This window comes from Mustela putorius, unplaced genomic scaffold (assembly GCF_011764305.1).
Source record: "Mustela putorius furo isolate JIRA1106 unplaced genomic scaffold, ASM1176430v1.1 tig00004007_pilon_pilon_pilon, whole genome shotgun sequence".
Taxonomy (NCBI): Eukaryota; Metazoa; Chordata; class Mammalia; order Carnivora; family Mustelidae; genus Mustela; species Mustela putorius.
This window is the reverse complement of record NW_025422145.1, coordinates 11,924,062-11,949,636: the sequence shown is the minus strand read 5'-3', so window position 1 is coordinate 11,949,636 and position 25,575 is coordinate 11,924,062. Positions and strand designations below refer to the sequence as shown.

General features: G+C 50.4%; 1 protein-coding gene across 1 annotated transcript in view; it reads left to right on the top strand.

Moving 5' to 3' along the window:
• CUNH16orf96 (chromosome unknown C16orf96 homolog) overlaps positions 1-25,575 on the top strand; it is a 37,335-nt gene that overhangs the window by 5,629 nt on the left and 6,131 nt on the right. The window contains exons 2-14 of the mRNA XM_004750488.3: positions 5,220-5,324; positions 7,135-7,215; positions 7,378-7,464; positions 7,572-8,898; positions 10,802-10,887; positions 11,217-11,327; positions 15,431-15,505; positions 16,152-16,316; positions 17,232-17,350; positions 18,038-18,100; positions 21,253-21,345; positions 22,243-22,420; positions 22,549-22,651. Coding sequence (XP_004750545.2) covers positions 5,220-5,324; positions 7,135-7,215; positions 7,378-7,464; positions 7,572-8,898; positions 10,802-10,887; positions 11,217-11,327; positions 15,431-15,505; positions 16,152-16,316; positions 17,232-17,350; positions 18,038-18,100; positions 21,253-21,345; positions 22,243-22,420; positions 22,549-22,651 — 2,593 coding nt within the window. The remainder of the gene's footprint in view (positions 1-5,219; positions 5,325-7,134; positions 7,216-7,377; positions 7,465-7,571; positions 8,899-10,801; positions 10,888-11,216; positions 11,328-15,430; positions 15,506-16,151; positions 16,317-17,231; positions 17,351-18,037; positions 18,101-21,252; positions 21,346-22,242; positions 22,421-22,548; positions 22,652-25,575) is intronic.

Below are 25,575 nucleotides of genomic sequence, written 5' to 3'. Positions count from 1 at the left end.
CTTTGTATCTTTCCTTATGTCAATAGCACACTGTCTTGATTCCCTTAGCTTTGCAGAAAGTTTAGAAATTAGGAAGTGTGAGTCTTCCAGCTTTGTTTTTCTTTTTTCAGATTGTTTGGCTAGTCTGAGTCCCTTGTATTAACATACAGATTTTAGGATCAGGCTGTGAATTTCTATGAAAAAGAACACACTGGTGTCTTTCTAGGGATTCAGTTTAATCTGCACATCAGTTTGGGAAGTGATCCCAAGAAACACATAACATAGGGTGCTATTTACATATCAGTCAGATTTATTGGGATATAGTTCATAGACCATACAACTCACCCATTGAAGGAGTGGACAACTCAGTGTTTCTAGTCTGTTCACAGAATTGTACAACCATCACTACAGTCAATTTTAGAATATTTTCACCATTCCCAAAAGAAACCCTTTACCCTTTTTCACCATTCTGTTCACTCATTCCCCATTCCAGCTCACCCCTAAGTAACCACTAATCTGCTTTCTGGGGGTGCCAGGGTGGCTCAGTGGATTAAGCCGCTGCCTTCGGCTCGGGTCATGATCTCAGGGTCCTGGGATCGAGTCCCGCATCGGGCTCTCTGCTCAGCAGGGAGCCTGCTTCCCTCTCTCTCTCTCTCTGGCTGCCTCTCTACTTGTGATTTCTCTCTGTCAAATAAATAAATAAATAAATCTTTTAAAAAAAATCTGCTTTCTGTCTCTATAGTTTTGTTTATTCTAGATGGTTCATATACATGGAGTCATGTAATTTTGTCTTTTGTGTTTGGATTTTTTTTTTTGAGAGAGAGAGAGAGCACACACACATGAGCAGGACAGGGGAGGGCTGAGGGAAAAGGGGAGGGAAAAGCAGACTCTCCCTGAGCAGGGAGCCTGACTGGGCTCCATCCTAAGACCCTGGCCATCATGACCTGAGCCAAAGGCAGACATTAACTAAGCCACCCAGGTGCCCCGTTTGGATTTTACTTAGTATCATATTTGTGAGGTCGTCTTTCTGGAATCAGTACTTCCTTCCTTCTTATGGTTGAATATATCACGTTTTACTTACCCATCTGCCAGTTGATTGACATTTGGATCATTCCCACTTTCGACTATTACAAATAATGCTGCTATAAATATTCATATACAAGGTGGTGGACCCATGTCTTCATTTCTCCTGGATATATACCTAGGAGTAGACTTGCTGGGTCATTTGGTAACTCTGTGGTCAACCTTCTGAGGAATTGCTGCACTGTTTCCTAAAACGCCCATTCCGTTGTGCATTCCCACCATTTCTCCACATCCTCACCAACACTTTACTATCTGGCTTTTGATTCTAACCATCCTTGTGGTTATGAAGTGGTATTTCATTGTGGTTTCTGTTTCCCTGATGATTAATAATGTTGAGCATCTTCTCATGTGCTTATTGTCCATTTGAATATTATCTTTGGAAGAATGCCTGTTCAGATTTTTGCCCACTTTATTTGGGTTTTCTTTCTTTTTTTTTTTTTAAGATTTTATTTATTTATTTGACACACAGAGAGAGAGATCACAAGTAGGCAGAGAGTCAGGCAGAGAGAGAGAGAGAGAAGCAGGCTCCCCGCTGAGCAGAGTCTGATGCGGGGCTTGATCCCAGGACACTGAGGGCAGTGACCCAATCCACTGAGCCACCCAGGCATCCCTATTTGGGTTTTCTTATTTGTTGTTGGATTCAGTTTACTGGCATTTTGAGGATTTTTACATGTATATTCTAGGTTTCTTGTGATGTCTTGGTCTGATTTTAGTATCAGGGTAATACTGGCCTCATAGAGTAAGTTTGGAATTCTTCTATTTTTTGGAAAAGGCCGTGAAGAATTAGTATTAATTCTCCATTAAATTTTTGATAGAAGGGGCACTTGGCTGGCTAAGGTGGTAGAACAGGTGACTCTTGATCTTGGGGCTGTAAGTTCGAGCCCCACACTGGATGTGGAGATTACTTAAAAACAAAATTTTAGGGGGCACCTGGGTGGCTCAGTGGGTTAAGCCTCTGCCTTTGGCTCTGGTCATGATCTCAGGGTCCTAGGATCGAGCCCCACATCAGGCTCTCTGCTCAGTGGGGAGCCTTCTTCCCCCTCTCTCTCTGCCTGCCTCTGCCTACTTGTGATCTCCCTCTCTGTCAAATAAATAAATAAAATCTTAGAACAAAAAAATTTAAGGACACCTGGGTGGCTCAGTTGGTTAAGTGTCTGTCCTCAGCTCAGGTCATAATCCCAGAGTCCTGGGATTGGGCCCCACATCAAACTTCTTGCTCAGCAATAAGCCTGCTTCTCCCTCTGCCTGATGCTCCCCCTGCTTGTACTTTTTCTCTTTTTCATGTGCTCTCTCTCTGGTAAATAAATACATAAAATCTTTAAAAAATATAATTAAAATAAAAATAAATAGGGGCGCCTGGGTGGCTCAGTGGGTTAGGCCACTGCCTTCGGCTCAGGTCATGATCTCAGGGTCCTGGGATCGAGTCCCGCATTGGGCTCTCTGCTCAGCAGGGAGCCTGCTTCCTCCTCTCTCTCTCTCTCTGCCTGCCTCTCTGCCTACTTGTGATCTCTCTCTGTCAAATAAATAAATAAAATCTTTAATAAATAAATAAATAAATAAATAAATAAATAAATGTGTGATAGAAATCATTGGACCTGGGACTCTCTTTGTGGTATTTATTATTATTATTATTATTACTACTGTTTCAGTGTCTTCACTTGACTTAGTTCTATTCAGGTTTTCTATTTCTTCTTGAGTCAGTTTTGGTGGCTTATGTCTTTCTAGGAATTTGTCCATTTCATCCAATTTAACTAATTTGTTGGCCCACGGTTGTTCATAGCATTCCTTAATAAGTGGTTTTATTTTTGTAGGATCAGTAGTAATATTCTCTCCTGTATTTCTGATTCTTCTCTTTTTTTTTTTCTTGGTCAGTCTCACTAAAGATCTGCTAACTTGGTTGATGTTTTCAAAGAACCAGCTTGTAGTTTCATTGATTTCCTCTCTTATTTTTCTGTTCTCTATTTCATTAGTTTCCATTTTACTCTTTATTGCTTTTGTTTTTCTACATGCTTCAGGTTTAATTTGGTCTGCTTTTTCTCAATATCTTAAGGTTAGCTTTACCTGCATCCTATAAGTTCTGGTATGTTATGTTTCCATTCTAATTCATCTCAAAGTGTTGTTTGTTTGTTTGTTTGTTTGTTTAATTTTGTTGATGATATCTTCTTTGACCCATTGGTTATTCAAGAGAGTGCTATTTAATTTCCATTTACTTGTGAATTTCCAATAGTTTCCTCTGTCACTGATTTTTTCTTTAAATCCTTTGTGGTCAGAGTACACATTTTGCATGATTTCAGTTCTTTTAAAATGTATTGGGACTTTAAAAAAATGTATTGGGACTTGTTTTAATGACTAGCATAGCATACTGTCTGTCCTATAGAATGTTTTCTGTATGCTTGAGGAGAATGTGTGTCTTGCCATTGTTGAATGGAGTGTTCTATAGGTGTCGGTTATGTCTACTCGGTTTATCATGTTGTGCAAATCTAGGGGTACCTGGGTGGCTCAGCCAATTAAGTGTCTGACTTTGGCTCAGGTCATGATCTTGGGGCCCTGGGATTGGGCCCTGCTTTGGGCTCTGTGATCAGTGGGGAGTCTGCTTCTGCCTCTCCCTCTGCTCCTCTCCCTGCTCATTACGTTCTCTCTTTCAAATAAATAAAATCTTTAAAAACAAAAAAACAACAGTGTTGTGCAAATCTATTTCCTTGTTGCTCTTCTATCTAGTTGTTTTATTCATTATTGAAAGTGGGGTATTGAAGTCTCCAACTATTCTTGCTGAATTGCCTATTTCTTCTTTCAGCTATGTCCATTTTTGCTTCATATATTTTGGGGCTACATTGTTAGGTATATATATTTTTGTAATTATTATATCTTCCTGATGCCTTGACCATCTTATCTTTATAAGTGTCCCCGTGTATCTCCTAGCTACAATTTTTGTCTTAGAGTCTATTTTATCCAATATTAGTATAGCCATGCCAGTTCATTGTTTTTAAGGATTTTATTTATTTATTTGAGAGAGAAAGAGTGTGACAGAGAGAGCCTGAGCAGAAACAGTGAGGGAGAGAGAAGCAGAAGCAGACTCTCTGCTGAACAGGGAGTCCCACTTGGGACCTGGGATGACGACCTGAGCCAAAGGCAGATGCTTAACCCACTAAGCCATCCAGGCACCCCTCTAGTTCTCTTTTGATTACTGCTTGCATGGTATATTTTTTAATGGCTCTTTGTTTTTGACCTATTCGTATCTTTGACCATACATTGTGTCTTTTGTAGACAGCATGAGGTTAGATTGTGTTTTCTTATCCATTTTGCCAATGTCTGCCTTTTAACTGAGAGTTTAATCCATTTACATGTAATTAATTACTGGTAAGAAGGACTTTTGTTATCTTGCTGTTTGTTATTTTTGTTAGCTGAATGCCTAAACTATGCACTGGACCCTTCATATACATTATCACATTTTTTTTTTCATTATCACATTTTTAAAAGATTTTATTTTTTCGGGAGAGAGAGCACAAGCCCAGGGAGCAGCAGGCAGAGGGAGAAGAGGCTTCCTGCTGAGCAAGGAGCCCAGCACAGGATTCGAGCCCAGCACCCTGGGATCATGACCCAAGCCAAAAGCAGATGCTTAACCGACTGAGCCACCTAGATGCCCCTCATCATGACATTTTTAAGACTCATTTTATGATTATGGAATCTAAAACCTGGGAAGACGCATTTATGATCCCAGTCGAGGGGGGAGCTGAGCCAGGAGCCCTCAGCTCCATGAGTGGCTTCCTCACTGGTCCTCTGGCCTCCACCCTTCCCCTCTCAGGGCCAATCTACACATGCAGCCAGAGAGACCCTTTAGAAGTGTAACTCTGATCATAATTCCCTTGCTGATGTTCCAGTGACTCCCACTGAAAGTCCTGACATGTGTCTTAATGAGACTCCTGGTTAGTGAATGTGTTCAAATGCAGAGTTGTCTCCGCCCCACCCAGGTCACCTGAGAGCTGATCGCTGTTGACTCCAGTGTCGTTTGCTGGCCTCTGAGCATGTTCCAGCCCAAGCCTTGGTAGAGCCAAGAGGACTTCTTGGATCATGGCCAACAATAGACAGCTCCTGGACTTGACATACTTTTTCCCCCAGCCACACCCAACTTCACATTTTCCCTTCTTCTTTCCCTTTAGTCCATGAAGACTCTGCAGGATTTGCTTACTGACATTTGTGCACTCAAGGGCACCACTGAAACTCTCAGAGAGGATCTGGACAGACTGAAGGACATGGTTGACAAGGTAGACCCTCTCCAGCATCCTCTGTGCTGGCCATGCTGCTTGGACCTCAGGTGGTTGGCGTGATAGTACACATCTAGGGTGCCTGTTTTTTGTCAAAGAACACAGCTATGAGAGCAGGAGAAGGGGTTTGACAAGGCCCAGCCAGTTGGCCCATCCCACTAAACTCTCCATGGCTTCCACCCTTCTGTGTTAGGACATCATTTGTAGATAACAGAAACCTGGTTCATTCTGGCTCAGGCAGAGAGAATTTAGTGTCTCATTTTCTAAAAATTCCACAGTTACCTTCAGGTACCACCAGACCTTGGTGCTCCATCAACATCTCTCTGTCAGTGATGTTTTCCTGTGGGTTGGCTTCATTCTCAGGCAGGTATTCCCGAAGACTCCAGGCTGGCCATCCACCAACATAGCAGAAAGAGAACAGCTTTTCCTATTCTATAAAGCTCCATTCACCCTGAAAAGTAGAATAAACCTAGCATAGGCATACAGTCTATCTCCCTTGGGAGTCACAAGGACATCAGCTCAGGTATATACTCACTCCTTACCATGATGTAGAAGGACACAGAGTCCCTAAAGCATGAGTCATTGGTGAGTCAGAGCTGGGCTCTGACAGGCTGGAATTGCAGCTAAAATTTTCAACTTGCCCCCAGATAGCATGGTTTAATGTATTAGCCCCAATTCACAGGTCAGTATACACATTTGATTGTCATGGCAACTGTGAGAACTTGGTCTGGGTTGCTTCCTCTGAGAAGAAAGGGCATCACAAAACACTAAAAAAAACCCCACACAAAACAAACCAAAAAACACAAACAAACCAAAACACTAAAATGGTTCCTTCAACAAATCTGTTGGAGGGAAAAATACCTCCTCAGCCTACCTCCTGGAGATTCTTTTTTTTTTTTTTTTTTAAGATTTTATTTGTTTATTTGACAGACAGAGATCACAAGTAGACAGGCAGGCAGAGAGAGAGAGAGGAAAGCAGGCTTCCTGCTGAGCAGAGAGCCCGATGTGGGACTCGATCCCAGGACCCTGGGATCATGACCTGAGCCAAAGGCAGCGGCTTAACCCACTAAGCCACCCTGGCGCCCCTTGGAGATTCTTTGTTTTTAAATATTTTATTTATTTTTTTGACAGAGAGAGATCACAAGTAGGCAGAGAGGCAGGCAGAGAGAGAGAGAGGAGGAAGCAGGCTCCCCGCTGAGCAGAGAGCCCGATGTGGGACTCGATCCCGGGATCCCGAGATCCCGAGATCATGACCCGAGCCGAAGGCAGAGGCTTAACCCACTGAGCCACCCAGGCACCCCTGGAGATTCTTAATGTACATTTTTTTTGCCCACTGAAGGCTCTGAGAAGTCCTGCAGTGTAGAAGCCCACTGAATTTTTTTTTAACTTTTTTAAAATTTTTTTTAAAGATTTTATTTATTTACTTGACAGACAGAGATTACAAATAGGCAGAGAGGCAGGCAGAGAGAGAGGAGGAAGCAGGCTCCCTGCTGAGCAGAGCACCCGATGTGGGACTCGATCCCAGGACTCTGAGATCATGACCTGAGCCGAAGGCAGAGGCTTTAACCCACTGAGCCACCCAGGCGCCCCCCCACTGAATATTTTTTAAGGCCAGCATTTTCCAAACTTACTTCCCCAGGAAACCCTCTTCCACCTCCTTATCACTCACTAGGAAACACTTGCTTTGGAATCTGTTCTTCCTTCTCCAACTCAGTCACCTGAAGCTTAGTCCTTGTCTTTGAGCTATGGGGGAAGCAAGGCCAGGCCCAGAACCTCCACCCCTGGCCCATGGACTTGGCTTATTTGACAGATGCAGCCAGAAGTAATGGATTCTTTGCTTGAAGATCTGAAAGGACAGAACAGGAGGATGAGTGCGCTACAGCGGGAAGTGGTGAGAGCCTCCACTTCCCTTCCCAGTCCCCTGACCTCTAGCCCCAGGGTGCTGGGGACAGGGAAGAATAAGGAAGAGGACACAATCTAGAAGGCACATGTGGACAGAGGAGCCACCCGAGGGCATCACCCCTCATTCTCAACCTCCCCTTCTGCCTCCCAGGTTGCTCTCCAGAGCAAAATCCTCACCATCCCCAAAGCTGATGATGTGGTACTCTGGAGCAGCCTCCATGAGGCCATGTTTGGCCCCGTGAGTGAAGGAGGAGGGGGGGGGCTGCAGCGGAGGGTCTGGGAAGGCAGGGTGACCGCTGAGCTGGCCTGGAGCAGCCCTGGCTAGCCTCGCCCCCTCTCCTGCAGGGAACTTCGATAGGACGAGCTGGTCCAACACAGATTGAGGATTCAGACCTGTGGCAGTTGGTGGGGCAGCTCCCAGAGACAGGTCATCTTAAGACCGAGCACCTTGAAGCTGTCGGTCCTGTCCAGATCTCAGAGGCTATCCAGAGCCCCATGTTACTGGAGACCGGCTGGCATTATGAGACCCCAGGGCAGCTACAGGAGGAGGAATCTGCCCAAGATGTTCTGCTCGCAGAGGCCCAGGGGCTAGGGCAGCCTCTGGGGCTTGAGCCCGGGGCTGTGCCCACACTGGGACCACAGCCCGAGGCCATGCCTGCTCCAGGGCCTGTGCTGGCGCCTGGTCTGACACCTGGGTTCCCACTCCTACCTTCGTCTCCATTCATAGCTGGCCCTGGTCCTGGCCCTTGGCCTGCCCTCAGACCTGGGACTAGCCCTGGACTTGGGGTTGCCCCCGAGCCTGGGACTACCCCCAGGGTTGCACCCGTCCCAGGGCTTCAGCCCCCACCGCGAGAACACTGGCTTCCTCCCAGAGGCTTGTCCAGGGCTAACACGTGGCCCTTCTGGGGCTCAGACTTCTTGCAGTCCGCAGAGTCCCAGGTCTTCAGTGCCCCACCGCCAGCCAGGGAGTTTGGCTCAGCATGGCCCCCTCCACTGAGGTCACAGTCTACACAAGTAGACATGCAACTGCTCCCAGCAGTCTTAGAAGCTGAGGAAGACTATGTATCTGAGGATGTGCCAGCCCCTCAGGCCAGGGCCCCCAGGGCTGGGCCCCCCAGGGCTGGGCCCCCCAGGGCTGGAGCCCCCAGGGCTGGGGCCCCTAAAGAAGCGCCCAGCAAGGCACCCAGCAAGGCTCCCCGGTCTGCCCTTCAGCACCTGAGGACCACCGCGGCCCTCGCGGCTGCTGCTGCGTCCTCCTACGCAGCTGCTGCCACCTCAGCAGCCCGGAGAGCCGAGGTTGTCGCCAAGGCTGTCAGGGATGCCCCTGCCACCAAATTGGCCACCATAGCAACGGCCATGGCTGCATCTGGTCCCTTAGGGACCTTCGCAGACATCCTGGGTGCGGGCTCTTCCCGTGGGGCCTCGGCTTTAACAGAGGACACAGAGGTGGAAGACGACCTCTCTTCCGTGTACACTGTGGCCAGCCTCCCTCCTGAAAGGACCCTGTCCCAGGTCATGCTGGCTGCCCAAAAGGCCGTGACCCCTGAAGACAAGAAGACGGCCGTCAGGTACTCCATGGGCTGTATAGCCCAGATACCCGTTAGACATGACTCCCTGAAGGAGGAGTTTGCCCAACTGTCATCCACTCTTCAACAGCGCTTGAATTACCTAGGTAGGTCCGGTCTGCTCCAGGCCCTCCCTCCCTGCAGACTTCCAGAAGTCCCTCGCTTTGTTTCACACCCCCAATGAAAGCTATATTAACCATTAGCCATTCATTCCTTTGGCTTCAGCATTTGCCTCTTACTAGTCTCTCCTTTCACCACGAATGTACCATGAGGTCTTCTCACATTGGAGAAGGGGTGGTTAGGGTCTAGCGCTGGCCCTGAAGAAGGAAAATCGCACATCACAATGACTCTAGAAAACTCCCTTCCCACAGCCTGTACAGTGCAGCCTAACATGTTTTGATAAGTCTAGATCTGGCCAATGACCCACTGAACAGACCCCAGATGATGTGGTCCGAGTGGGGTTAGGAGCTTCTGCTGGGCAAACAGATGTGCCCTTAAAGACCACGGAGGCTCTCGGGGTAGCAGTAGAAATAGTAGATTTATGCTCCCGTTTCATGCCCGCGATGGGCAAAGTGCTTGCTGAGGAGAGTGGAGGCCAGAATAGCTTTGTCCAGTCATTTTCAACCTTGTGCCTCCTCCCTCCCCCATCAGCATGGGGTGGGGGGACCGGGCGGGCTGCACCCCTCCCCTGGAGTGTGTGACTTGGTTGGTCGGGCAGAGCCCAAGAATTGCATTTCTCACTCATTCCAGTAGTTGCTGCTGCTGCTGCTGCTTGCCCAGGGGACCCACTACGAAGCCATTGCTATTTGAATCATTGTCTTTTTTTTTTTTTTTTTTTGCACCTTGCCAAGCGCCATAGTTGAATTAAGTCAAATCTGTAGGTGGCATTACCCCTAACTGGCGGTGCCATCCACAGATCTTGAAAAGAAGACATTGCTCTTCAACCAGCTAAACTAGGTCGCTCTCAGTGAGTACTGGTGTGCAGCTGAGAATATGGTAGTAGAAGATTGAAATTTAGAAGGTAAAGCCATAGGAGCCCAAATTCTCCCTCTGACCAGCTGCCATTGTGGTTCAGAAGACTCAAGATCGTTGGTAAACATATTTTGGCTTGGATTTCTCCTGCCTTCCTAGGTGTAGCCATTACCTTTTAACCTTTTCTGGAACTTTATATAGGGTACTTTTTTTTTTAAGTCCCCTCTTTCTTTGTTAAATCATCCTTTCTATCTCACGATGAGATAATGCACATCATATATTCTCATAAATAAGGTGTTTTGTAGTTCTGCTCAGGACCTTGTTTTTGAATCAGTGTCCATTCCCAACACAGGGTTCAAACTCACAATCCCGAGATCAAGAATCATATACTTCACTGCCTGAGCCAGCCAGGCACTCCAGCTCAGGCCCACGACATGGGGCAAGGCCCCGCATAGAGTGCTCTGAGTGTGAAACACACGTCAGATACGGAAAGCTTGGGATGAAAACAAGAACATAAACTATCTCACTTTTTTTTTAACCCCATATTGAAAGGGAACTATTTTGAATATATTGGGTTAAAGAAAATATCAAAATTAATTTCGCCTACTCCTTTTTAAATTTTTTTCAAAGATTTATTTATTTTAGAGAGAGAGAGAGAGAGAGTGTGCACACAAGTTGGGGGAGGGGCAGAGGGAGAGGGAGAGGAAGAGAGAGACTCAGACTCCTGGCTGAGCACAGGGCTCGATGCGGGGCTCAATCTCACGATCCTGAGATCATGACCTAAGCCAAAATCAAGAGTCAGGTGCTTAACTGACAGAGGCAGCCAGGCACCCCTCCTTTTTTTTTTTTTTTTTTTAATTTGTTTAAGGAATGTGGCTACTAGAAAACTTTGAGTGACCGCAGAGACCCCCAGGCTCACAGTCTCTTGATTTTGGACAACGCTACTTCCGACAACTCCTTTGAGAAGCAGGTGGAACTCTAGATGAAGCCTCTTTCCCCATCCTTGCCCCTGACAGCCACCCCCTCCTTCCCTTTCAGCTAATTTGGGAGCCTCTGCCAAGCTTGGGTCCACAGTGGACGTGCTGCAGGAAAAGATCGGGAGCCTCCAGAGATCCAGGATGAAGGTGTGTGTGCCCCAGGCAGAAAGAGCTTCCGGGATGGGACGACAGCTTGGGGCAAGGCTGAGGGCAGAGTCCCTGAGCCAGGACAGCAGTTGGTCTGTCCTGTAGCTGAAAGGCACCCTAGGAGAGTAGGTGGGACCAAAGAGGGAGACCTGATGGGTGCAGAGGTCCCAGTGGGTTGTGCCTGGGTGGCTCCCCTGGCAGGGGTTTTAGGGGGACACCGTGGTGGCAGGTCCAAGTGACACACTGGCCTGGTACACTGTCGATGCCCCTCCCCAGCCATGGTGACCTTAGGGGCAGAGGCCCTTTGTGTCCATGTCTCCCCCTCTTAGGAAGAGGAACTCGAAAGAATTTGGGGCCACCAGATAGAGAAGATAAAACATCACCACATTGTGCTGGACAGGGCAGTGGAGAAACTCCAGATTCGCTTGGATGACTTAAAGGTCTGGAGGTTCGGGTGGGCAGCTGCGGGGGAGTCCTCCAGATGTTTGGACATTCGGACCCTCCCCGAAGGTTTCACCGACCCACTGAAGGTGGGGACACCAGGGACTGGGCACTGGCATTTTACTCTGTGAATTACACTTCAGCGGAAAGAAACACATCCCACCACGCCCACCTCCATCTCCACCTATAAACCAGAGAGCCCAAGCAATGTCTGTGTTACAGACTTCTGGGTCACCCTCCCCCAGAAGGGTGCCTGGCATGGAGCAAATGCTCAAAATGTGCTGAAAGAATCAGGGAATGAATAAGAGGATTTCTTGCATCAACTGTTAGGCTTGTAATGTTTCCCCTATCCCAGGTCGTTTGAGAATTCTCAGCACAGGGACAAAGAGTGGGGGAGAGGCAGGGTATCTTTCTGGAATGGCAGATTTGCCGACACCACAATTTCGTGGACAGACACAGAGCGCCTTGCTGGGGCTCACCTGGTCCAACACCCCCTCCCCTGGGCCTGGAGGGTTTGATTCAGCTGGCCTGACATCCCTGGCCTGATGGTCCTCAGGACCAGTCCATTCTGAGCCTTGTCTCAGAGGTGTCCCCTTCCTTTGGAGGAGGACTCTGAGTCATTCACAGCAGGAGGAGATGACCTTCCCTCAGAGAGTAAGACACGAAAGCCCACACAGAACCACTGGAGATGGTTTCCATGGGGGCTTCTGATTCCAAGTCAGAGGCTATTGGTGGGATGCATTAGGATGTAAGAGGCACAAGAAGAAGGCCTGTCTCCCCCTCCCAAGACCATGATGCATAGGAATCAGGCTGGGACACATGCAGGGCAACTTGGAGGGGAAAGAACTCCTGAAGGGGGAGCCCCTTCCTAGCCTGAGCAAGGGTACCCGGTATGGGCAGAGGGGCTGCTGGCTTGGTGAATGCTGAGACTGGGAACTCCCTGTCTCCTGGCAGCTCCAGGCCCTCACTGCCACCGCCCTGCAGAGAAGCTGGGCTGCTGTTCCCGTCCTTTCGGGGGGCCCTCCCAGTGGAGACCAGAGCCAGTGCCTGGGGCACGTGTCGGGTGTGCCCAGCACTCTGTCCCCGTCCTACGCCGCAGCAGGGACCAGCTCACCGTCTGCCTCCAAGTAGCTGTCGCTTGTTGAGGGGAAGTGCAGAGGACAAGGCCCGACCAAACCGCACCGGACAGAACAAGTCAGCCTTTGTGCTTCCCGCCACTGTGCCAACAGGAATCCGTTGCTTCTCAAAGTTAACCCTGGAAGGACCTGGAGCAGGGTTCCGTATACAACACACACTTCGTTAAATATTCCCTAAATGAATATAGGCCATACGAAATCAGCAGCCCTGAGGAGCCTGTCCTGGAGAAACGAGGGAGGCCAGAGAAATGCTGCGGTTCTCTTGCAACATCTGGAGCTGTGAAGAAACGTGGCGGCCGCTGCTTTCCCTGGATGCCTGCAAGAAACGTCGGGAACAGAGCAGGTGGCACGAGAAACCCTCTTATTCATTCATCGAGTCATGCAGCCTGTGCTACACGCCTCCACTTCGCACCAGGCACCCGGCTGACAGCTGGCAGCAAGACAGTCACCACCCAGGCCCTTCGGGGTGGCGGGGGTGGGGCAGTGGTGTATTTGTTTATTTTTAACCAGAGTGTAATTTATACACCGTGAAATGCCCAAGTCGTAAGTCTCAGGGCTGGGTCCACCTCTGCCTGTTTGTGTAGCCATGCCCTCAGCCTCCAGTCAAAATGGAAATGTTTCCGTCCTTGGTGTGCTTCTCTCAGAGAGTTTCCCACCGAGCACCCAGCCAGAAAGTCAGTGCGGGCACAACTCTTTCTTACGGACCTTACGGAAAACGTGATTTGCGTTTTGCACTGGGACAAGGGTCTTCCCCTAAGCCCGAGGCTGCATTCCAAGACCCCTCCTGGAGCAAGCAGCGATCTTTGGAGTTTGGGCTTGGTGCAGGAGGGCGCGGATAAGGCAGCCAGTGGCTACAAAGTGCTGACTCTGCCATAATTAGCCAGAAGATGCCACTTCTTGTCTCTCCAGGCTCTGGGAGAGGCGTGGGATCAGTGCCCCAGGAAAGAGCAGGAAACAGATCCAGGCACTTCTAGAAGCCAGCCAGGCTCACGTGGCTGGGAGGCAGCCTGCTGTTGGGGTTCAGGACACTGGCTGTGGTTTAGATAGGCCTGGCTTTGTGCTGCCACTGTCAGTGCTGCCACTGACTGGATGTGTTTGTTTCCTGTGGCTCCCATAAGAAATGATCATAAACTGCATTCCTTAAAACACAAGGGACCCGGTCCATCACAGTTCTAGAGGCTAATAGCCCAAAATCAAAGTGTTGGCAGGGCCTTGCTTGACCAAAGGCTCCAGGGGAGGAGTCTTGTCTCTTCCAGCTTCTGGTGGCTCCAGGCATTCCCTGGCTTGTGGCCACCCCCCTCCAGTCTCTGCTTCCCTCTTCCCTCTGCTGTCTGTCTTCACATCACCTCCTTTTAAGGACACCAGTCAATGGATTTAGGGCCTGCCCTGACCCAGTATGACCTCATCTTAACTAGTACATCTGCAAAGACCCTATTTCTAAGTAAGGCCACGTTCACAGGTTCTGGGCAGGTGTGAATTTTGGGGAAGACCTTAATCAACCCAGTATACAGGTAACCCCAGCAGTAGAAGTTAGAAGATCCCAGCTAATTACTCCTCTTTGTTAGGTTTTTGTTTTTTTTTTTAAGATTTTATTTATTTATTTGACAGACAGAGATCACAAGTAGGCAGAAAGAGAGGGAAAAGCAGGCTTCCTGCTGAGCAGAGAGCCCGATGTGGGGCTCAATCTCTGAATCCTGAGAAAATGACCTGGGCCGAAGGCAGAGGCTTTAAACCACTCAGCCACCCAGGTGCCCCTGTTTTTAGGTATTAACTAGAAAGAGCCAAGTGGAGATGTAAATATTAATGTTGGGCCTGATGATTCCAAAAGGTCAGGGCTCCCCGCTGTTGTGGGATTGGAGGAAGCAACCTGACTTGAGGCCAAAACAGGGCCTTCTTTTCATACCTCCACTTCCCATTCTAGACCTTGGGACCCATCTTCTGCATGTGATGGAACTTGGCATTTATTAGACTTAGGTTCAACTTCAGATAACATAACCTCCCCCCAAAATAACTGACTTAAACCAGGTGTAAGTTTATTTCCCATTCACATTCAAGAAACTTGGTCCAGAGGTGGTTAGAACTCCACGGTGCATGACTCCCATTCCTAAGCCCACCTGAAGGTGCAAGATGGCTGCTGGCGCTCCAGTCATCATCTCTACATTCAAGCCAGCAGCAAAGAGGACATACTTCATTAAAGTTATTTTTCCTACCTACTTCCTACCCACTTTGATTTACACCCCAGCGGGTCATACTGAGCTATAAAGGGGGGTGTGAAATGAATTCTTGATTCTGGGCTGCCAGGTACCAGCTGAAAGTTTGGGGACTCTGTTCCTGAGGGTGAGAGGGAAACCAGATACAAAGCGAGAAGCAGAAACCTATTTCTAGCTTTGGAGGAAACATGACCTCACCTTCTGCGGACATGGCTCAGGAGGTGTGAGGCTCTGAGACTCTTCCCAAGCAGGTTAGCTGCTGCTACTGTCACAGGGAGGGTGCAGTATGTAGAGAGTGGGCAGAGTTCATGGACAGAGCTGGTTCCTCATGGAGTGGGGGATGGGATATAAGAGTTTTCCTCTGACACTGGGGCACAGCCTGTGTGGCATATAAGTGTTTGGTTGATAAATAGACTCAGGTCTCACTGGACCCCATTACAGATACAAGCTGAACTTGCCTTAGACTTCCAGGGAACCAAAGTGTTAGCACTGGTTTACATTCTCCTTCCTCAAGTCTGCCTCCATGTACAGCCAAGTTCCTATGATGCCACCTCCAAGGGGACACCTGGTCCCAAGTCTCATGTTCCTTCCCTTCTGATCTGGGCACCTGGAGTCCATACCTGGTGTGCCCACCCTACCGGCTAGCCACCTGGCCCTACTGTCCCTTCCTAGCACATGGTAAGGGCAGCCATGGGAGGAAGATGTTATCCAAAGGCCTCCAGGGATGGCAAACATGCCCTTTGTTTCTGTTCTTAGATTGTCCATGCTCAAATTAAAAACCTCGAAATGCATAAGGTGGACAAAAGTGCGATGGAGCAGGAGTTGAAAGAGGTGAGTGGGGGCGCGTGGGTGCCTCAGTCAGTCAAGCATCTGCCTTTGGCTCTGGTCATGATCCTAGGGCCCTGGGACCGAGCCCCGCATCAGGCTCCGCTCTCTCACTGGGGAGTCTGCTTCTCCCTCTGCTCCCCACCCCGTCATGCTTGAGTTCATGCATGCTCTCTCTCTCTCTCTGAAAGAAATAAAATATTTAAGAAAGAAAGAAAGAGACGAGGGAGCAGAGTTTCCTCTCTCCTTCTGCCTGTCCATCCTGAGCCCAGGTCTCCCACCCAGGGGAATGGAGTCAATACAAAACCTGGCAGAGAACCTCCCACAGTTTCCTTTCATCTTTCTCATTTAGAAGGGCTAGGGAAGCTCCTCCAAAGTTGTCCTATCAACTCCTATTTTCAGTGACTCAGGATTAATGACAATTTATTATGTGAACTTAAAAATCATGCACCAGCTTCTCCATACACAGGAAGACCTTGGCTTAGACCTGACAGTCACATTTGAGCCAATTAGACCCCAAGTTTGAATTTAAGCCAAGGCCGGGCATTCAGGGTCCTAGACTAAAAAGCACAGACCAGAGCAGTCTGATCCCCCAGCTTCCTCCTGCTCCTGCCACAGCATCCCTGGCTCCCTGAGTTCCCTGTGTCTCTAGAAAGCCGACAGGAGCACCCTGGCCAGCAAGGCAAGCCGAGCCGACCTGGAGACAGTGGCGACAGAGCTGAATGAGATGATTCAGGGGATGCTCTTCAGGGTTGTGACCCACGAGGATGACTGGAAGAAAGATGTGGAGAAGCTGACCAAGGACCTGAGCACCAAGGTGAGTACCCCGTAGCAGCCATCATCTGCTGTGTAACAGCCCTGAAATGTGACACCTTGAAATGACAAGTCCTCATAGTTGCTGAGAGTCAGGAATTGGGGAGCAGCTTAGCTGAGGGACTCAGATTTGACCATATGCGGTCAAGATGATATCTGGGACTCCAGTCCTCTGAAGAGCCATTTCCAAGATGGCAGCCTCCTGTGGCCGTCAGCAAGATGCCTCACTTTGTTGCCACTCAAACTTCTCAAGTCTGTTTGAGCACCATCGCAACATGGCAGCCGACTTCCCCAGAGCGAGTGACCCAGGAGAGCCCAACAGAAGCTGCACTGTCTTCCATGACTTAGCCACACCACATCATTTCCATAGCATCCTATGGTTCCACAGGCCAGCCCTACTCCATGTGAGAGCAAATGTTCGTGGCAGCATTACTCATAACAGCCAAAAAATGGAAGCAGTCCCAAAGTCCATCAACAGATCGATGGATAAGTAAATTGTGGTCTATCCATCCAATGGAATGTCATTCAACCATAAGAAGAAATGAAACTCCGATTCATGCTGCCACTTGGGTATGACCCTTGCAGACGTGTTGCTGAGTGACAGAAGCCAGACACTGAAGGCCATAGATGGTGCGATTCCATTTGTATGAAATGTCCGGAACAGGCAAATCCAAGACAAGAATTGGATTAGTGGGTGCCTACCCTGAGGGTTTGGAGCTCACTTTGCAACTCTTAACAGTATGCATTAGGTGGATGAACCTTCTCCTAAGCTTTGTCATTTCCCCTTTCGTGAACCCCTCACTGTTTCAGCTTAATGTTGTTACACTCTCTGTAACTTTGCAGCAGGTCATTTTCTGGAGTGAAGTGGGGTGTGAATTAGTTGACTAACTGCTCTTCTCTTCCTTTTGGCTATTTGCAGCTGGTCCACAGTGATTTGAATGATCTGAAGAAAGACATGGATGAGATCTGGAAAGTACTCAGGAAGCTCCTGATTGAAGGCCTCCGATTTGACCCTGATAGTGCTGCTGGTTTTAGAAAGTGAGCCCCTCCTGGGTAGGGGTGCAGCTCCCAGGGGTGGTAGAGACCCTCTCTCCAGAGAGGAAACCAGAGGGGCATCCCAACAGATTCTGGGAGGGAGGATTCCAGACGTGTGTGGACCCAGGGAGAAGGTGTGGGGCTTCCCAGCTTGGGGGATGGGGGGATGGGACTGAGGGTCCCCAGGGGCTCTGGCCTTGGCTGTCCAGGGGCTGCAGGGACATATCTGCTCCAAAGCCCTCTTGCTACGAATGAAAACAAGGTTCATGGAGGGTAGGGGCCGTGCAAGGCCTCACAGGGAGCCTGGGGATCAGGGTCTAGAGCCCTGTTGCCATGTCCCCTACCTCCAGATAAGAGTCCCAGGCAGAGGGGGACTCAGTGTTGAGGAGGGAAGGGTTTCCTGTCCTCAGATGACCCCCCGTCTCTCCCAGTATCCCTTGTGAAGGGTAACCTTCCAGAAGGCCCCTCGTTTTAAAGACCTCCATTGTGTTTGCAGCAGGAAGCTAAACTATACACCTTGTGCCCCCACCTGTATCCTGGCAGCCACAGGATAGCAGTGGGCAGCGGAGTGAACTTGAGCTGAGCAGAGCCAGATCAGAGGGGGAGTAGGGTGTGGAGGGAAGTCCTGACCCTGAGGCACAGACAGACCTGCCTCCAGCATGCAGCAGCTGATGGCTGGCTGTCTTGCAGGAAACTGTTTGAGCGGGTGAAATGCATCTCCTGCGACCGGCCGGTGGAGCTGATGACGGGCCCGTGAGTACCGCCGCCAGGGGGCGCCCACGCCCACCTTCTCTGGGTTCCTCACCTACGCTCCAGCGGAGGTTCTAGGTCCGTCACTTACCTGTTCGTCCGCCGGTGTACATCATTCCGTACCCTTCATTTCATTTGCTCCCCGTCCCGGGCAGGTGCACGGGCATCCCCTCCTTCGCCAGCCCTGCCTGGCACCCGCTGTGTCCCAGGGTCAAGGTCGACTCCAAGAGCAAAAGGATAGTAGGAAACCAAGGGAAAGATGAACTTTGTGGGACTTCCTTGAAGGGTGTATTTTGAGCTTAATACCTTTTTTTTTTAAGATTATTTATTTATTTATTTATTTGACAGGCAGAGATTACAAGTAGGCAGAGAGGCGGGCAGAGAGAGAGAGAGAGGAGGAAGTAGGCTCCCTGCCCAGCAGAGAGCCTGATGAGGGGCTCTATCCCTGGACCCTGGGATCATGACCTGAGCCGAAGGCAGAGGCTTTAACCCATTGAGCCACCCAGGCGCCCCTGAGCTTAATACTTTTTACTTAGGTGAAATTCACGTGCACACACCATCTTAAAGGGAGCGTTTCAGTGTGTTTGGTACACATTCACGATGATCTGCAGCAATCACTTCTAATTCCAAAGCATTTTCATCTCCCTGCAAGGAAACCCCAGACTCATTAGCAGGTCCATCGCCATTGCCTCCTCCCCTCGGCCCCTTACAACCACTGACTTTCTGTTCCTGTGGATTTGCCTGTTCTGGACACTCCACACGCAATAAGTCATCCCGCCTATGAGCCAGTTCTGGCCTCTCTGAGCATCGTGTTCTCAAGTTTCATCCACATTGCGGCAGGTGTCATACCACATTGTGGGAGCCGCTCACATTTTGTTTACCCGCTTACGCCCTGATGGACGTTTGGGTTGATTCATCTTTTGGCTGTTGTGATCAGTGCTGCTGTGAACGTGCGTGTACGTAGAGTGGCTCAAACACCTGCTTCCAGGTATTTTGGGTATAAACCTGGAGGTGGTGGAAGAGCTCATGGGGTCCCTCAACGGTTAACTCTTCGAAGAACCACCCAACAACACTCCCACAGGGTTGTTGTGGGTTTTTTGTTTTTGTTATTTTTCAGATTTTATTTATTTAGGGGCGCCTGCGTGGCTCAGTGGGTTAAAGCCTCTATCTTCAGCGCAGGTCATGATCTCAAGGTCCTGGGAGGGAGCCCCGCATCGGTTCTCTGCTCGGCAGGGAGCCTGCTTCCCCCTCTCTCTCTGCCTGCCTCTCTACCTACTTGTGATCTCTGTCAAATAAATAAGTTAAATCTTTGGGAAAAAAAAGATTTTATTTATTTGACAGAGAGAAATCACAAGTAGGCAGAGAGGCAGGCGGGGGTGGGGGGAAGCAGCCTCCCTGCTGAGCAGGGAGCCGCATGCGGGGCTTGATCCCAGGACCTTGCAGGGCTCCATCCCAGGACCCTGGGATCATGACCAGAGACAAAGGCAGAGGCTTAACAACTTAGCCACCCAGGAGCCCCTATTTATAATATTTTTAAAAGAAGAAAAGGAAACAATGTGAAGCGGTGAATGAGTTACTTACATTCACATCAGCTGATGTAAGTCATGTTGTAAAAGGAGGTATAACGGAACCTTCTTATCTGGAAATGGTTACAGCTATACTGTCCAACACAGCAGCCGCCGACCACACAGGGCTAATGTGGCTGAGAATGGAATTTTACATCTTTTTTTTCTTTTTAAAGATTATTTATTTATTTATTTGACACAGACAGAGATCACTTGTAGGTAGAGAGGCAGGCACAGAAAGAGGGAAGCAGGCACCCTGCCGAGCAGAGATCCCAATTTGGGGCTTGATCCCAGGACCCAGAGATTATGACCTGGGCCAAAGGCAGAGGCTTAACCCACTGAGCCACTCAGGTGCCCCCAGAATTTTACATCTTATTTAAATTTATTTAAATATAACTATAAATTTATTTAAATATAACCATTATTTGAATTTAACCATAAATTTAAATAGCCACCAGTGTCCAGTGGTTGTCATATTAGATGGCACAGTCATGGAAGAGTTACTTTGTGGCCTCGAAGATTGTTCACAATAACTTAAATGAGAAAATCAAGTAGTTTTTGTGTTATGATCCTATTTTTGTTTTGTTTTTTAGCAGGGTTTACTGAGCAGTAGCAAAGTGATAGCACAAAGCTCCCAAGGAGGGAGGGGACCCGAAGGGGTTGCCCATGATCCTATTTTTGTTAAAAAAAAAAAAAATACAGTGGCTCAGTGGGTTAAAGCCTCTGCCTTCGGCTCAGGTCATGATCCCAGGGTCCTGGGATCAAGCCTCACATTGGGCTCTCTGCTCAGTAAGAAGCCTGCTTCTCCCTCTCTCTGCCTGCCTCTTTGCCTACTTGTGATCTCTGTCTGTCAAATAAATAAAATCTTTAAAAAAATACATAAACACAGAAAATTAGTGAAAGGATACATATAAAAATATTTGTCACATGGTTCTAGAGCTTTGGGGGTTTGTGCTTCTCTGTCCTTTTTTAAATGCTGACAATATGTATCACTTTAACATTTTATTGTGGCTTAAATAATACAGTAAAGCATGTAAATACGGTGCAAACTGATGATTTCTACACAGGTGCACACCTTTATAACCACCTCTCAGCTCAATGTGTACAGCAGTTCCCACTGCTCAGAGAGGATATCTCCTTTTTCTTTTTTGTGGATGTGAAATACACAGAACACAATCGACCATTTTAAAGTGGGCAGGCCAGGGACATTGACCATATTGTGCAACCCCCACCCCCACCCCGCCCCACTTCTAGGGCCAGAGCGTTTTCACCAGCTTTCCAGAAGGAAACCCCAGCCCCATCTGCGGCCACTCCCCAGCCCCTCCCCCAGCCCCTGGCAAACTCAGGTCTGCACACGTTCTGTTTTTAGGATTCGTCTGCTCTGGCTTTTAGTTTTATACTCAGAATGAGGTGGTTCTTTATGATGGTCGAAGATTACTGGGACTTTTCTGAGCCCTGAGCCCAGCGGGGACGTGGGCATCTCTAGAGAGAAGGATGGGGTGAAGGGTGGTGGACTTCCTGGAGGAGGAGGGAGCCTGGGGCTGTCTGCTGGCCATTTGCGCCTCCCACGGAACTCTTGTCCTCCAACAGGCAGCTCATCACCATCCGTAAAGCCCACCTGCTTTCAAGGCTGCGGCCAGCCAGCCCCAATACCTATGAGTACCTGCAGCAGCAGCAGATGAGGTGAGTGGGCTGGGGGCCGGCCCAGGACCCGCAGGAGCCGCAGCCCTGCAGAGAGGCCAGCTCTGATCCCAGGGCATTGCCGGCCATCTGCAAGGGGGCCCTTTGGGGAGGGGGCTGGAGCAGCAGGTAGTCGGGGGGGGAGGGAAGGATTCTCATTGAAATCTCACCACTGCTGTGAGCTAGGCTGGATGTGCCAGCCTCCAGCAGGAGGAAGTAAGCAAGGGCCTCCCCCGAACCCCACCAGCCTCACTGCACTGAGCACTTTGCCCCAGCCACCCTTGGTGAATCCTTCAGCCTTCCCCCTGAGGTTTATTCTGCATTGGACAGGTTTTGTAGTTGAAGGACCTAAGTTTCAGAGAACTTCAGCCCCCCCGCTCAAGGTCACAAGTAGTAAGTGGAGCTGGTTGTCCATACCTGCATTTTCCCAGAGCACCTGGGGGGCTCCCTGGGTCCCAGTCCCACCCTCGACCTCCTGACATCCAACCTCTGCGGCTGCCTCATGCACCCACCCTGGCCTGAGGTCCTTCTGGCCAGGTCGGGGCATGATGGCTGACCAGCAGTCGCAGCCACATAAAGGGGAGAGCCATGGGGGCCTGGGCCTGCACCCCCACCTTCCTATGCCTGGCTCCTCCTTGAGATCACAGGTTAAAAGCCTTCAGTTGGGCCAGACCGGGGTCCCTAGGGGTGGCTGGATCCGGGGGAGCATAGCCTTGGTTTTTCCCCTCTGTCCCAACTACGCCTGTCCGTATCCACCCGCCAGCCCAAAGTGCCCCCCACAAACCCAAGCTAGAAGAAATGCCAGTCTTACCTTGCCACTGGGCAGGCCCTTGGGTCCATCCTGATGCTGCTGGGGCAGGGGGTTCTCCCAGCGGCTGCTGTCCTGTCTGCTTACCTCAGGGAACACTGGCGGCTACAGCAGCTCCAGGACCTTGGAGACCAGGACAGGAATCTGGATTCACTGGGGTCCCCAAAAGACTGGGGAGATGGCCCTGGCAATGCCAGCCTCAAGTTCAACTCCTATAACTTGTCAACACTCTACCCCTACGGGGACCCTGAAGTGTTGGACTATGACACCGTGAGTATGGCAAACACCCTGGGTGTGGGCGAGCCGTGGGGGCGCCGTGCTCTGTCTGCTGAGCCCCTGCATGTACTAGAGAGGCAGGGGAGGACACTCCCTGACTTGGGGTCTGGGCCATCTAACAGGCCGAGGTGGACATTCTGGGAGTGGACGGCATCCTGTACAAGGGCCGAATGATCAGCCAGGATGGGGCACGGCCTTTGACCAGCGTTGAGAAGGAGCTGGCAGGTGAGAGGAGTCAGGACTTCCTGGGAGGCCCTGTCCTAGATGTCCTGGCTTTGCTGGGGAGTCTGGGGGGTGCAGGCAGGGCTCAGAGCTGGCCCCATCCCAGACTGGGACATCCTTGAGAGCTTGTTTGGAGGTTCTAGCAGGGGAGCGCAGCTACTCATATACCCTTGACCGAAGAACGGTCCTCTCCTCTATCGGGGAAGGTCGTCCTCTTCGACTGAGCGTGCAGCTTCAGGAGGGACACACATGGAGCAGTGAGGGAGGAAGGGGACACCCGCCTAGCCAGCCAGATCAGCCGAATCAACCCTGGCGATCAATGGGGTGACAGATGTCGCAGCCAGATCGCCCTCACATCCCAGACTAGGACATTCTTACACAGCCAGTTGCAGAAATGGGGTTCTCCTGTATGCCAGGCACTGTACCAGTCAGGTGGCAAAGATAGAGCAAAGAAAGATGGGCTGTCACCCCAGGGTTTCCACACAAGTGGGAGAAGCAGACTGCAAATAACCTGAAGGTGAGGACCTGTTGTTTGGAACACCAGTGAATAGCTGACCTGAGGGGAGGACCCTGGAGACAAAGGATGCTGGCCTAGGCAGGGGTGCCAGATGGCCTCACGAAGGAGGGATGCTGACCTGGGGATGGGAGAGTTGTGAGAAGGACATCAGTCCAAGGAGAGGCCTCTGATGATGGAATAGGGGACAGTTGGATCAAGGGGACAGTTGGAAAGAGAGCAGGTGCAAAGATCCTGTCGTGGCTGGAAGCCAGGCACAGTTGGAACTCAGAAAGGTGAGTCTGCCTTTGCTGAAGCTTGGGAAGGTGTTGGGAATGATGAAGAGATGTGGACAGACCCTGGAGGCCTTACTGTCTTACTGGCCCAGGTAAGTGATGGTTGGGTTAGTGGGGGACATCTGGAATCAGTCATTCTGCTTGCTGCAGCATCAAGACCTTCATTCCAGCTGGTTCCTATGGGGAACCCCAATCGTCGGCTCCAGCAGTGGGCTGGCTCTGTTTCCTCCCCCTTTCCACCTGCCAGTAGCCTCCTGCATTCCTTGCCTCTTCCTCCAGCTCAAGATGCCTCGCTCGGACCTCACTTCTGTCCTCACCTCCCCTTCTCTGACTCTGACTCTCCGGCCTCCCTCTTAAGAGCCTTGCGATTACACCGGGCCATCTGGATGATTCAGGATCCTAGGTTCTAAGGGTTAGGACTGGGGCATCTCAGGGGCATTGTGCTCCAAGTCCGGGCTCCTTGGCCAATCTGGTGTGTGTGTGTGGCAGGGGCGGGGGCAGCGGATGACTTGTCTCCTGTCTGCCCCTGTCCCCAGCCTCTCAGACCTGTTTGTCCGTCTGTCAGTGAGCCTGGCTGTCTCCCGCCCCTGGGGCTCTCTCCGTGCTTTGTGCCTGCCTTGAAGCCCTGGGGGAACCATTCTCATCTGCCAGAGCTTAGGGTCCCCTTCCGTTGAGAGGCTCCCAGCTCCTTGGCTTCTGGCTTCTGCGGAGGTGGGGAAGCTGCAGAGGAGGGCTTGGGAGGAGCAGGTGTCAGGGTCAGGTGGTGAGTTCAGGTTCTGACCTTTAGAGTCCAAGGCATCGGTGGGACCTCAGGGAGAGCGTTGGGTCAGAACTAGGCTCCCAGGGCTCACTGGGTCTCGATTTTGAACCTTTGCCCTGGGCCCACATCCCTCCCCCGGCAGGGAAGCAGTGAGACACTCTCAGACCTGTGGAGGGATCCAGGTGCCACCTGGTGATCAGAGCGAGGGCCTCGGGGTACCCCTCCACTGGGCATTTGATCTTACCCAGAACCCACGAAGTACACTGGAACTAGATCTTCGTTCAGCCTCAAGAAACGGGTGAGACAGAGTTAGGAATGCAAGAGGTTTGTGCTGGCGGGTGGGCGGGGGGTAACAGAGAGCACGGAAGAATTGGAGGGGAGCCAGTGGAGACCCTCAGTAAGCAGACCTGGTACAGTCCAGGCCAGCCTGGTCAGGAGGCTTCTGAGCCAACACTTCCCAGCCCTGGCCAGGCTGTGAGCTACCAACAGCCCTGAGGCACCAGCACAGGGAGGCTACTGGCTACCTTCGCTCATGCAGCTGACGGTGAGTTCTTCCTTAGAAGGGAGACTTCACATTGCTGGCCCCACTGCCTCAGGGCCCTGGTCTGTCGGCTGGTCACTCCCTTACAGCCCTTACTGGTGCTGCGTGTCCTGTGGATAGCACTGGGGACACCCGACGTGGACAAAATGAAGTTGCCGCCCCCTTAGGGTTTTTACTCCACGAGGGACCATGAGATATAAATAAATATTTATTTAAGAAAGGACATTCAAAGAGGGAATTGTCAGGACACCCCGGGAAGGATATGGTCTCTGGGCAGAAGGAACCATCCCATGTCCTTTACTGGAAGGAGCTTGGTGCCCCCGTAACTCGTCCTGAGGGGCCAGGCCTGGGCCCTCCCCTGGGTCTTCACTCTTACAGCCTCCCCCCGCCCCCGTGGACTCCCCTCTTCTTGTGCACACGTTGGTCTAGGAGACCAGTTGTGGATTCTTGGCTGGACACGGAGAAAGGTGATGCCTTGGGTTCAAGCATGAAGTTCGGAGCCAGACCCAAGAGGCCAGATGTTGTACGGCCCCGGGTCTGTGAAGGGTCCAGAACAAGCCTGATTTACAGAGACAAAGAGCATGTTCCTCACCACTAGGGGCTAGGGGCAGGGGGAGACAGGGAAGGAGTGCTTCTTGGGCACAGGGTTTTTCTTGGGGGGCACGAAATGTTCTGGAATTAGGTAGAGGTGGTGTGTGCCCACCACTGTGAATGAAATTAATGTCACTGAATTATTTGCTTTAAATGGTGAATTTTGTGGGGTTCCTGACTGGTTCAGTTGGTGGAGCATGTGACTTGATCTCCAGGGTTGTGAGTTCGAACTCCATGTTGGGCATA